The 13,389-nt window shown below is 38.8% G+C and overlaps 1 protein-coding gene across 1 annotated transcript; it reads left to right on the forward strand.

The window, feature by feature from the left end:
• The first annotated feature begins 3,189 nt into the window (after window positions 1–3,189).
• Window positions 3,190–9,637, forward strand: LOC133734015 (glutamate receptor 2.8-like). The gene is made up of 5 exons (XM_062161677.1): window positions 3,190–3,535; window positions 6,535–7,874; window positions 8,001–8,313; window positions 8,436–8,842; window positions 8,948–9,637. Exons 1-5 carry the CDS (start codon window positions 3,268–3,270, stop codon window positions 9,536–9,538), a joined length of 2,919 nt encoding a protein of 972 aa, XP_062017661.1. The 5' UTR covers window positions 3,190–3,267; the 3' UTR covers window positions 9,539–9,637.
• The last annotated feature ends 3,752 nt before the right edge of the window (window positions 9,638–13,389 follow it).

Here is a 13,389-nt window from a genome sequence, read left to right on the forward strand (position 1 = left end):
GCACCTCAAAAGCTAGAAATTGTGGCTTCTCAAAACCAGCTTTAGGGAGAAGCTATTTGGACCAAAAGCAGCTTTGGAAAATTTTACCAAACACCATCCTCTAGACCCAAAAGCAGAAGCAGCCCCAAAAGCAGCTCAGGAATCAATCCCAAACTAGGCCTCAGTGTGTTTAAAATCTGTGTGGGTTGCTCTTTTTGCTAGTAGTGAATGGTGTAAGTTTGACATAGTAAAGGAAAAAGCTATTGTATAGTTCCGGACCATGTCCACTATGGTCCGAACTAATATGTCAGAATAATTAGTAATTGAGTATTTATTGCTTATCATAAATGAGTAGAGAAGTAATATGGGAGAAACTCGAATGCTACCTTCTCTTCCTTCCATTTTAGTATGGGACAAGTTGTCATTTGGATGTATTTGCGTGATATATTTCTCGAAGCATTTTGTGAGAACTGAGACCTAACCTCTTGTGAATTTCTGGTGTTAGAAAATTCAGATCACCTTCTGAATTCCCTAACCAAAGACCGAAACCGAATGAAGACAATTGTGAGACAAACTTATGCAAGCAAACACAAGAAGTTGTTGACGATGTTCAGTCAAACAGCTGACCTACATCCTTGGGTGATGATGATGGTCGATCCACTAGATAAGAAGAAGATTACAACTTAAAGAATATTTTGGTTCTTCCCACTCTAGAATTATCTCTCTCCTCACAACCCAAAACTCTCAACAGAGAATTCCCAAATACACCCGATCTCTCAAAAGCTTGCAACTCTCTAAAGTCTCTTAATTGATCCACACACGGATCTCTCTAAACGATCTCTGAATGACACCCTCCAGAATGTGTCTCTTTCAACCCACAATGCGAGAATCTTCAAACCCTCACATCTTCTCTAAAGGTGTCTTCCAATACCCGAAAGCACACACCAAAGCAATAACCCTGAATGTCTATTTATAGACTCACAATTAGTCCAACTCCCAATAGGATCTTTAATCCTAAACCTTTACATCTAAGGAAAAAATCCAAGAGTCCTAGATACAGTAGAACAAGTTACCCAAAGCCTTACGAAGTACAAAATCCAAAACAAACAAAGAATTAGTTTTGAGCCACAACCCTAAGAGCCGACTCCATAGGGAATTCACACAATACTAAAACACCACACAAGAGAAATTGGAAGTAGGGGTGGGTTCGGTTCCGATCGGTTCGGTTTTAGGCCGAAACCGAAAACCAAACCGAATTGTCGGTTCGGTTCGGTTCGGTTTGTGTATTTTTTGGTTCGGTTCGGTTGTTTTTCGGTTTTTTTTTTCTTTCAATAAAACAGTTTTTTTTTTCAATAAAACAATTTTTTTTTGTTTTTTGGCAAGACAATAATCTTGCTTCGTAGTTCATAATCAAATTTCAAAGCTTCATTATATGAAATGGTTGGCTTAATGGCTTTGGTTCTTGTTTCGAATTCGATCAACTAGGTCAAACTTAGTTACTCTTATAAACCTATATTTATATATCATACACTCCAAAGAGAAACCTCTATAAATTCAAAGAAAATAAATAAACCGACCGTTGGATGCAATTATTACAATAAATTATGCGTGTGGTTAAAAATTTAGCAAATTTCACAAAGTTTCGAACCCAATCGGATTGGTCAACCGTAGTCACTTGTATGTTTTCTTTGTTGACCAATAAAGTGACGACCGCGAAACGTGCTTATTTTTTTACATCATGTTTGTAAATATTTCATTGATGGATGTGCGTTGACATAAGATAAAAATTTCAATTTTAATTACCAATACATTGGCCTATACCAATTTGTCTCCTAAAGTAGTATGACTTATATATTGTATTTAAATTATTGAGGTTCATTCTAAAGCAACCATGAAGAGAAAAATGAATTTGGAGAAACCAACCACTCGATGGAGAGATTGTAATGTTTTATGGTGGTTGTAAAAAATCCGACCAATTTGGTTCTCGTTTCGAATTCGATCAACTAGGTCAAACTTAGTTACTCTTATAAACCTATATTTATATATCATACACTCCAAAGAGAAACCTCTATAAATTCAAAGAAAATAAAAAAACCGACCGTACCTTTGGATGCGATTATTACAATAAATTATGCGTGTGGTTAAAAATTTAGCAAATTTCACAATAGTTTCGAACCCGATCGGATTGGTCAACCGTAGTCACTTATATGTTTTCTTGGTTGACCAATGAAGTGACGACCGCGAAACGTGCTTATTTTTTTACATCATGTTTGTAAATATTTCATTGATGGATGTGCGTTGACATAAGATAAAAATTTCAATTTTAATTACCAATACATTGGCCTATACCAATTTGTCTCCTAAAATAGTATGACTTATATATTGTATTTAAATTATTGAGGTTCATTCTAAAGCAACCATGAAGAGAAAAATGAATTTAGAGAAACCAACCACTCGATGGAGAGATTGTAATGTTTTCTTAGCATATTTTTGGCTTTACTAGTGAAACACTCTCAATACGCGAACCTCCAAGCTAAAGAGAAAATACAAAGACAAAATTGTACTTGAGAATCTTCGAGTGAAAAATACAGATATTGAAAGGATGATTGTGCACGATTTGCACAAGCCAGAAAAGGTCCTTGTTCAAAAGATTATAATTAACCCGAATTTCCATTCAGCGTATTTGACTAAATCTTTTTCCTAGGACTTTGGAATCGATACTAGTATACGAAAAATTAATATCACCATATGACCAACTCTATGAATAAAACAAAATCTAGTAGTTCGGTTTACTCAACTCAGAGGTTGAAAGCCACGATGCGCATGCAGCATGTCTATTTCAGTCGAAGAATAATATCTACAGCGATTTGCCATGCATCTTCCATACTTGGACTTATACTAATTACAGCCGTATGCATGATCTAGAACATTTGGTCGTATATATACTACTATGTCAAAGCAGCCCAAGCAACACGAAGGATCGAGATGGCGATCATATTGGTCATGATCGAAATATAGCCTTGCAGGTTAAGAAAAAGAGAAAACAAAAAAACTTAATTCTTACGCGTCTGAAAGAAGAGAGACTAGTATAAGTCTTCGATCAGTCCAATCGTATAGATTGGATTGAAGTGTTTAGTCAAATATTTATGAGTTTGTTTGACCATTCATTTCCCAGGACTTCGCATCTGAAACTGAAATCTCATCGATCTAGCTTTCTTGGTTATTCTTACATAAATATGCTGGAGCCTGACATTTGATAGGAACGAGTGACCTTCCAATTCGAATTATATGAGCTCTATGGAGAATCATAAGAGGAGTATCCTTCTTCTTTTCTCATGGATTTTCATGGTCGCCGCCATGGCAGCTGCAAGCACAACGATAATCCCAGTGAACGTGGGAGTTGTTGTAGACCTTGATGAACCGAGAGGGAAAATGTATTTGAGTTGCATCAAAATGGCGCTCTCGGATTTCTATGCTATCCATTCTGACTACAAGACTAGGCTCGTTTTGAACACCAGGAACTCCAATGGAGATGTGGTTGGAGCAGCTGCCGCAGGTTTCTCTCTCTACCTCTTTTTTTTTTTTTTGAACAATTCTCTTGCATATGTATACATGGATACATACTGCGTAACCTACAAATGCCTCCCCAATAAGCCAAATTAGGCGTTTAGTAATTATGCAAACTAATCGAATACCAACCGATGTTTTAGGTTTAGTTAATTAATTTTTTATTAATAAAAATAAATAAAATTGAAATAAAAAATTATTAAAAAAATTGATTTGATTTTGATAAATACCGAATGTATCGATTACTAAAATTGTATTATTTTAGAGTATACTGAGCAAATTCTCTTAACATTGTTAAATTTTTTGAAACATCAATAATACCCTTCCTTCATAATCTTTACTTGTAAATAAATCTAATATATAAAGGCTAAAATGGTAAATTGCAAAAGATTAGGAAAAAATGTGGGAGCTGCAACTTTTCTGGACTGCAATTGCAGTTGAGAAAAGAAAACAGGATCGCACAGGCCCTTATTTCAAAAAAAAAAAAAACAGGTTATCCAACAAAAGTTTATTAAAAAAAAAAAAATAATTATTCTTAAATGAATAGAAAATAAAATAAAAAATAATTGAAAATGTGTGAGCGTGTGATTATATAAAAATAAATATAAATATTTTTCATAATAGTGTTAACCTTTTTTTTTTTTTTGAACCAAACAATTCTCATTCAACTCAAGCCAGAATGGCACTGATACATACATTCCCTTGCTATCTACGGGCAAGTCTAGGACGTGGCATGCTAGTATCACCTATTAGACAATCAGTGCTCACATATTTAAAAGCGAACCTATACACTATGAAAAGAATACATAGTAATATAGGCTACATTTAGATCTAATAGAACCATAGGTGCATTTAGTTGAGTTAATGATCCTCCAGGATCCCAAATACGAAACCCTGAAGAAACAGAGTGTATCCGTGTGGCCCACAAAAGAGCCCAATTCCAGCAGGTACACACAACAGGTTTGGGCGCCCCAAGCCCAATTGAATTTAGCCCCCAAACTTATTTGGGCCGTCGAATCCTTTTGGGCTCCCAAGATGATCTGGGCACCCACCTTGCTACACCCTTGCCAAACACAGCAGACGCCGCCATCTTCTCACTTCCGATCCCCTTGCCGGCATACTCTGCATTCACCAAGGCCTGGCTTTCTTCCATCAATGCATTTGCAAAACGACGCACGACGACTATCTCCACCATTCCCACAGATTGGAGCGCAAAGATTCGCGCCGCCATTAATCGGATCCGGGTCCCCAGAAGTGCAGCGAGCCATGATGCTCTATTTTGTCACCAGAAGCAAGCCTCTGCCATGGGTAAATCAGAAGACCGTCAAGCCCAGACCATCGAGTTTTCGAGTCATCAAGAGGTTTGAGTCGCCCCTTCCTCGGTTGGCCATTGTCGATCTCGCCCAGATCGATTCGGTTAGATGAGATTCCGGGTAAAGCCACCATTAGTTGGCTTTTATGGGCTGTCATCGAGATGCATCGATGTTGGAGGGCTGCGGGCCAACAGCCTGTTGCGGAGAGAAAACCTCCACTTAGAGAGGAGACTGGTGCCGATCTCCACAATTGGAGCACCACACAGAGGCGGCTAGGTTTCGGGAACCACAAGGTCATATTCTTATTCATCCATTATAATAATGTTAACCTTAGGGGGGTGAAATTTGTACACCCCCTTTTACATTCTACACACCTTTTCCTTTTTTTTTAATATTTCTTATCATTTCACCCCAAAACTACCCTCCTCTCTCTCTCTCTCTCTCTCTCTCTCCCTCCCTCTCTCCGGAAGAAACTTCGCTGACCAGCCCTGGTCAGCCACTCCTAACCATGGCTAACATGGCTCTTTGAGAGCCCAACACGTTTTTTTTTTTTTTCCGGCTCCATCTGAATGGAGTGACTCTTCCTGCAGCCCTCTCCTCTCCTTCAACTCGACCCCCAATCCCTTCTCCTCCTCCAGTCCTCTTCTTCCTTCTCAAAGCCTAAGGAAAATCCCCAATTGCTATCCAAACCCAATCCGAACCAGAAAGGAAGAAAGAAGGCCAAGATCGAACACTCTAGCTCTGGCGCAGAGCAGGCACCGACGGCGAAGAAACTTTGCGCGGTGGTCGGAGTCGAGGAGCGGACGGTCCAATTGGCGAGGAGCTGTTGAAGGCGGCCTTGGATTTTGACCTGAAACTGATGGCAGAAGGAAACCCAGTTTGGAAGAGAGAGAGAGAGAGAGTCTGGGGTTCTGTGGATGGAGAGAGAGAATGGTAGTTTTAGAAGAGAAATTTTGTGAAATGATAAGAAATATTAAAAAAAAAACAAAGGGTGTGTAGAATGTAAAAGGGGGTGTGCAAATTTCACCCCCTTAACCTTATTACTACTACTACAAAAATAATACAATATACTCTAATTAACCAAAAAAAATAAGTCATATTTTTTTTCTTATCCCCACCCCACCGTGACCTTTCGGGTGTCAATTATGCCGGCTAACAAATTGGCCACATTTCACTGGCTTAAACAATAGATCATATATTATTGAGTAACTTAGTAAGAGGTTAATATAACAAGTTTTATTAAAATTGGTAAAACTCTATGTCAAAATTACAAAAATAAGCTATAACCAAATAATTAGATGAACAAAGTTTACAATAATTTATAATATTGGAAAAAAAAAATTAGTATTGTTCATTCTAATGTATGTTCTAAGGAAATACTTGTTATAAATTGATAATACCAAAATATCGAATTTGGTAGAAACGATTAGATACCAAAAATTTTTGTTGGTCATTGGTAGCTCAATTTCAAAATCAAAAAATTTTGTTTTGAAGTTGGTAATGTCTTAAACCGATTTTTGATTATCAAGTGGCAACCCTAGACCAAATGTTAGAGAACGGTACGATATATAGACCCTAATTACTTTTGGTTTTCTGCCATTGTAAAGAGCACATGAATTCTGAAACTTATCAAACTAATTACATTTTTTTTTTTTACAATGAACTGAAAACACAGCTTTACATCTGATAAAGAATGTAGAAGTGAAAGCCATCCTAGGACCGGTGTCATCCATGCAGGCAAGTTTCGTTGTTAATCTTGGAGAGCAAGCTCATGTACCCATCATATCATTTTCTGCAACAAGCCCTTCTCTTACTTCACTACGGAGCTCCTATTTTTTCCGATTTGCACAAAATGACTTGAACCAAGTGAAAGCTATAAGTGGAATTGTTCAGAACTTTGGATGGAGACGAGTTGTGCCCATCTACGTAGACAATATGTATGGGGAAGGAGTCATACCTTTTCTAATTGATGCCTTGCAAGAGGTTGATGTTCATATCCCCTACAGAAGTCTAATTCACGAACTAGCCACTGATGATCAAATTGAAAAAGAGCTTTACAAGTTGATGACGATGCAGACTCGAGTCTTCATTGTGCATATGATGCCTAATCTTTCCTCTCGGCTATTTGCCAAGGCAAAAGAGATCGGAATGATGAGTAAGGGTTTTGTTTGGATCACAACTAATAGTATTGGAAATAATTTAAAGTCTATGGCTTCAGTCCTTGATTCGATGCAAGGCCTATTAGGTGTAGAAACTTACATTCCAAGGACATTGAAGCTTAGACAATTCATATCAAGGTGGAAAAGGCAATTCCAACAAGATAATCCAAAAATCATTGGTGTTGAATTGGATGCTTTTGGATTGCGGGCATATGATGCTGCTTTTGCAGTAGCCATGGCCTTTGAGAAAGTTGCCAATGCAGGTTTCAAATTCCAAAAGAGGAATGCTTCTTCCTTCAACTCAACAGATCTTGATACTTTTGAGGTCTCTCATTATGGCTCAAAACTTTCTCATGCATTATCTATTATTACTTTCAAAGGTATGGCTGGAGACTTCAATCTTGTTGATAGGCAACTTCAGGTATCAACTTTTGAGATTGTTAATGTGAATGGTTATGGCGCAAGAACAGTTGGATATTGGACACCAGAAAACGGAAGGGTAGTAAAGCGGTTGAACTCAACAAGGAATAGAACAATATCAACTTCCAAGTGCGATCTTGGACCTATTATATGGCCTGGAGAGTCATTATCAGTTCCTAAAGGATGGGAGATCCCGACAAATGGTACCAAGTTAAGAATAGGAGTTCCTGTGAAGGAAGGTTTTCTAGAGTTTGTTAAAGTAACCAGCTGTCCAAGCACTAATACAGTTGACGTCACTGGGTTCAGTATTGACGTGTTTAAAGCCGTATTGGAGATCCTACCATATGCACTTCCTTATGAGTTTGTTCCCTTTGCAATGGCTAATGGAAGCAGCGCTGGCACATACAATGATTTGGTGTATCAAGTATATGCTGGGGTAAAGTACTTCGTCATTATTATTTTTGCATTTTTTTTTTCTGTTTTACCTTATATCGAAAGAAACCTAAGCAATAAATTTAGCTTTTTTCTTAACAACATTTTGTTTTATTGGCTTGCTTGACAGAAGTTTGATGCTGTGGTTGGAGATGTAACAATTAGAGCAAATAGGTCATTGTATGTGGGCTTTACTATGCCATATACCGAATCTGGTGTAGTGATGGTTGTGCCAATACAAGACAAGAGGACCAAAAGTGCATGGGTTTTCTTGAAGCCTTTGACATGGGACCTTTGGATGACAACTTTGTGTTTTTTCATCTTTATTGGTTTTGTGATTTGGGTGCTTGAACATCGAATTAATGATGATTTTCGTGGTTCTCCCTCACATCAAGTTGGCACAAGCTTCTGGTTCTCTTTCTCAACCATGGTTTTCTCACAAAGTAATTATCCATACATTAATTACTAATTCATTCTTATTTTATTTCTCCATCAAACATATGTTCATATTTGATATATACTTACTTTTCCAACCTTTGTACACTTCTTTAATTTCGTTTTACAGGGGAGAAAGTGGTTAGCAACTTGGCAAGATTTGTGATGATTATATGGATATTCGTTGTACTAATAGTGACACAGAGCTATACAGCTAGTCTAGCATCACTATTGACAGTACAACAACTCCAACCAACTGTTACCGATATAGATGATCTTTTGAGGAATAGAGATAACGTGGGCTACATGACGAGTTCTTATATTTATGGTCTCTTGAGACAAAAAGGTTTTCATGATTCCAGGCTTAAGGATTATGGAACTATGGAAGAAATAGATGAAGCTCTTTCAAAGGGTAGTGCAAATGGCGGTATTGCTGCTATTGTTCATGAAACCCCCTATATGAAGCTTTTTGTTGCAAAATATTGTTCCAAGTATACCATGATTGGACCTATATTTAAAACTGATGGCTTTGGCTTCGTAAGATCTCTTTCATCATACCATTAAAAATTGCATGTTTTGTATGGCTTACAGTTAGAGTTCCTACGATTTCTCATGTGATTCCTTTTTATGCTGACTTTACAGGTATTTCCGAAAGGTTCTCCTCTTATACCCGATGTTTCACAAGCAATCCTTAATTTGACAGAAGGAGAGAAGATAATGAACATTGAAGACAAATGGATCAATAAAGAAAACAATTGTAAAGATCCAAGTACCGAGAAATTTTACAGCAGTAGTCTTGGCCTTGAGAGCTTTTGGGGCCTCTTTCTCATTGCTGGGGTTGCTTCAATATTCGCTCTCCTCATATTTGCAACTTCCTTCCTTCACAAGCATAAGCAAGTTTTGATGTCCTCTGATTCAAGAGCTTCCAAGTGGAAAAGGATTAGGACCATGTTCAAGATTTTCAATGAAAAAGAACTTAGCTCTCATACTTTTAAAAGCAGTAGGCATGAAGCTAGGATCGCTGGTGCTCCAGATCATGAGCTGAATGCCTCACCAAATAACAACTGGCCAGAAAGTCCATTCAGCTATACCAACCAGACGGATGCAACTTCTGTATTCTACGGAGAGCAAGAAACACCATCTCACGGTCAAGCATCTCCGGAAATCGTTCCAACTTTTGAGCTTGCTGCTTTCACTAATCAAGAAATGCATGCAACTCCGGAAACAGCTTAAGAAAGAGTTTGAAGGAAGCAAAAAAGAAAAAAAAATGGAGCATGTTGAAGGATGTTGACATTTGTGTGCCTTATCAAACTAGGATTAGTTCTATGATTGTAATAGGAGGGAAGGTTCTAGAGTTCCTAGTCTTATTCAGAATAGTTTTCATTGTATCATTAGAATATGTACTTTGTAATCCCTATATATAGGGCTCCTATTATCAATAGTGGAACATACAATTCTCTCATCAATCTCTCTCAAATCTCTCATTCTTAAACACGTTATCAGCACGAGCCCTAACCACAAAACCCAAACCAGAAAATCCTTCACCGTGAGCTTTACTTGCACCTAGCTCCACCGCCGCCGCCACCATCACCCGTGCACCTACCCTACCGTGAGCCCGTGCTCCCGTGCGCCCTTTGCTGCCCCTACAGCGCCTCCACATCGCAGCTAGCATCGCTAGCACTTGTCCGGCTTGCATCCACGCCTCAAGAAGCCACCCTCGGCCTCCACCTTCGGCAGCAATTGTCCACCACAACCGGCAAGCCACCGAACCATCCAAAAACCCTCCAACGACACCAACTCAACCAAGCTTCCAAGTTTTCAAGGTTTCAAGCTCCAAATTAACAAGTAAGTATTTAAATTAAAGTTCCTGCTTTCTGCAATTTAAATTCTTTTATTTTTCTTGGAGACTTGCAACCTCCCTTCTTCTACATCCCACCTTTTCTGTAACGTGGATTCGATTCTTTAAAAAGCGGAATCGTGGCGATTCACGCTATACGAACTAAGAGCGTTCGTAAACCACGAACTAAGAGTATTCGTGAGCATCGAAATATTACGGACTAAGAGTGTTCGTAAGCTTCGGACTAAGAGCGTCCGTAAGCATCGATTTATGACCATATAAACATCATTGTTTCGGTCTAATCCAAATATTCTTGAAAATCGATTTCTTGGTAGCATAGCTCGGAAATCTTATTTTTAGTTTTCGTGGAAGCATTGACTCTGAAACTAATTTGTTCTTGTTTCATCTTTCAGGATGTCAAACACGAACAAACTCGATTATGTTCCATTGGATTATGCAGGCAAAAGGTATTTAGAATGGACCATTGACATCGAGATCCACCTTACTACCTGAGATTTGTTGCACACAATCCAAGAGCTTTGTTCTAATGAAACAGCTCCAGACCCTTAAACTGAAATCGATAACTCTAGGGCACTTACCCTAATGAGATGTCACATGTATTGTGACCTCCAGCTTGATTACATAAATGAGGATAGCGCTATAAGACTTTAGCAAGCGCTTCGCGAACGTTATGGAAATGTTCGTGACTCCATCCTTCTGAATCTAGAAGCAGAATGGAATGATCTTCGCTTCTATGATTTTGACACAGTCATGCAATTTTATTCGAAAGCTCTCCGAATCAAGACAACGATGCGTCTCTGTGGAAAAACGATCACAGAATACCAATTGATTGAGAAAACCCTCAATACCTTCCCTGTCTATGCCATAAGGTCCTTTGTTTTATTCTGGACTCATGAAAATGCAAGACAGATCACAAGTTTTCAACAGCTTATTGAAGCTATGGCCACTGCTGAAAGACATGGCAACGAGCTTGTGAAAAGAGATATTGATAGGCTTCAAGATAGCCATCAAGAGCATCGTCCTATGGCTAGAGAAAGTCGCCATTGACGCCATGATCCATACAATCGAAATGCTCATGAAGGTAATCGCCCAAGGAGACAATCACACAACCGTAGGAGGCGTGACTTTGAAGGACGAAGGGTTGGAAACCATGAAGCTAACGTTGGCCATGGTCATCACTTTCCAAAGCCACCAGTCCTAGGGACCGTGCACATTGCGCCAATGCGCCTCAATTAAGGGAGAATCCACTTCATGGTGTCTATTTCTGATATGGAACGTAGGGCTGGGCACGGTCCCAAACCGGCACCACATTTACAGGGACCGGACCGATAGAGTTAAGTTTGGGCCGAATTTGCACATGACGGACACAGAGACCGGCCTCAACCCGGACCGTGACAAACGGGCAGGTTTCTCTGGGCTTTCGGTTCCTGGCATATTTTTCAGCAGTGCTTCATTTTTGGGCAAAAATGCAGCAAACAACAATCAAACCACCAAAAGTTCCATGTTTACATAGTTATCAACTAAACAATATCACCAACAGATCTAACTTCTACAAAATTAAAAATTAAAAATCAACTGATCAAGATCAGGACGTCGCCGATGGTTGTCGTCGGTTTGGTTTGATCTAGAGACTTTGAGATGTGAAGGCTCCGAATTTCAGGTTCTAGCTAGAGCCTTAAAGAGATCTCGATAAAGAGACAAATTGAAAGGCTTGGCCACAGAGACCATAGCTAGAAGAAGAAGAAAAAGAGATGAATAAGAAGAAGAACTGAACTGACGAACAGGGACAAGGAAGAACATGAAGAGAAGTTGAGAGGAGATGAGACTTAACCGTTCAAATCCGAAACCTCAACTAGTTTCCGATCAGGGTTGGGTTTGGAGACTGCACTTCCACCAACAGAGAAGATGAACCAAGTGTGGAGGAACTGAGGGAGAGGAATTGAGGGAGAGGAACTGCCGAACTGAGGGAGAGGAACTGTCAAACTGAGGGAAGAGGGAGATGGGAAAGAAAGAAGAAAAAGAGAAGAATAAGATAAAGAGGAGACAAAATGAAATGGGAGACAGAATGATTGATGGAAGAGGAAGATGAAAGAGAAAGAAGAAAAGTCAAGTCGTGAGGAATAATGAGACATAGGAGAGAGAATGATGGATAAAAAAAATAAAAAAAGGTTAAAGAATGATGCATAATTCGGGCCCAACGGGTTTTATGTATTTCAAAGTTCAAAACCGGGACCGGACCGGCACACTGACTACAGGGACCGAACCGACCCGAAAGCCCTTATTTTCATACGAAAACCCGACCTGAACCGGCCGGTCCAGATCGGTTCCTTCCAGTTTTTCGGGTTTTCGGTCATTTTTGCCCACCCCTAATGGAACGTTTGATCAATGGATCTGAATTTGCAATGTACCTAAGAAGCTAGCCGCATCATGGTGATCAAGACATCGAGTTCAAAAAAGACTTTAAATCTGGCGATGAAGACAGAATGCCGCAGATTTTTTTTTAGAATAGTCTTTTATTTTCCAAGAATTATGTAATGACAATTATGCCTTAAATCAATAAAATGACATTTTGTATTAACTCTTTCTCACTAGGCTCATCCAAGAGTAATTGTGATGTCTAGGAAAGGTTTGAACTGAGAAAACGGTTTTAAAAGTGAGCACAGCTCTACCAAAATCTCGCCTTACCTTACCTGGTCACAACCAAATTGGAGTTACCAAACTGATTGAGTGACTACGATTTGTCTACAATTTGATTTTTATTATGGATTAAATTTTGGTCAAGAAATTTTGATGTAATCATTGGCTATTATTAATAAAGTATCGATTTATTTTTGAATGTCTTGGACATATTTTAATTTCGAACTTTATTATTTTTCAGTATGTTTCCCGGAGAGCTAGAATGCCTCGTGGATAGTGCAACTACACATACAATACTTTGAAATAGGCAATTGTTCCTATGGATGAAGCCTACTTGATCTTCTGTGACTACAATGTCTGGATCATCTCAATTGATTCATGGTAGAGGACCAGCCCAATTTATGTGGCCAAATGGCACAAATATTAATGTCACCGAAGCTCTTTATGATCTTAGGGCCAGAAGAACCCTATTGAGTTTCAAAGATATAAGAGCCAATGGTTTTTATGTGGAAACACATTGTGAGAATGGACAAAAGTTTCTTTGCATCACCTCTAATGACTACGGACATAAAAGAGTCTTACAGAAACT

This window comes from Rosa rugosa, chromosome 2 (assembly GCF_958449725.1).
Source record: "Rosa rugosa chromosome 2, drRosRugo1.1, whole genome shotgun sequence".
NCBI lineage: Eukaryota > Viridiplantae > Streptophyta > Magnoliopsida > Rosales > Rosaceae > Rosa > Rosa rugosa.

Excerpts from the sequence above, each read along its gene's own strand:
- LOC133734015 (XM_062161677.1), top strand. The coding sequence starts at position 3,268 with ATGAGCTCTATGGAGAATCATAAGAGGAGTATCCTTCTTCTTTTCTCA. Across the intron at positions 3,536-6,534 it reads GGTTGGAGCAGCTGCCGCAG|CTTTACATCTGATAAAGAAT; the intron begins GTTTCTCTCTCT and ends CTGAAAACACAG. Across the intron at positions 8,314-8,435 it reads AACCATGGTTTTCTCACAAA|GGGAGAAAGTGGTTAGCAAC; the intron begins GTAATTATCCAT and ends TTCGTTTTACAG.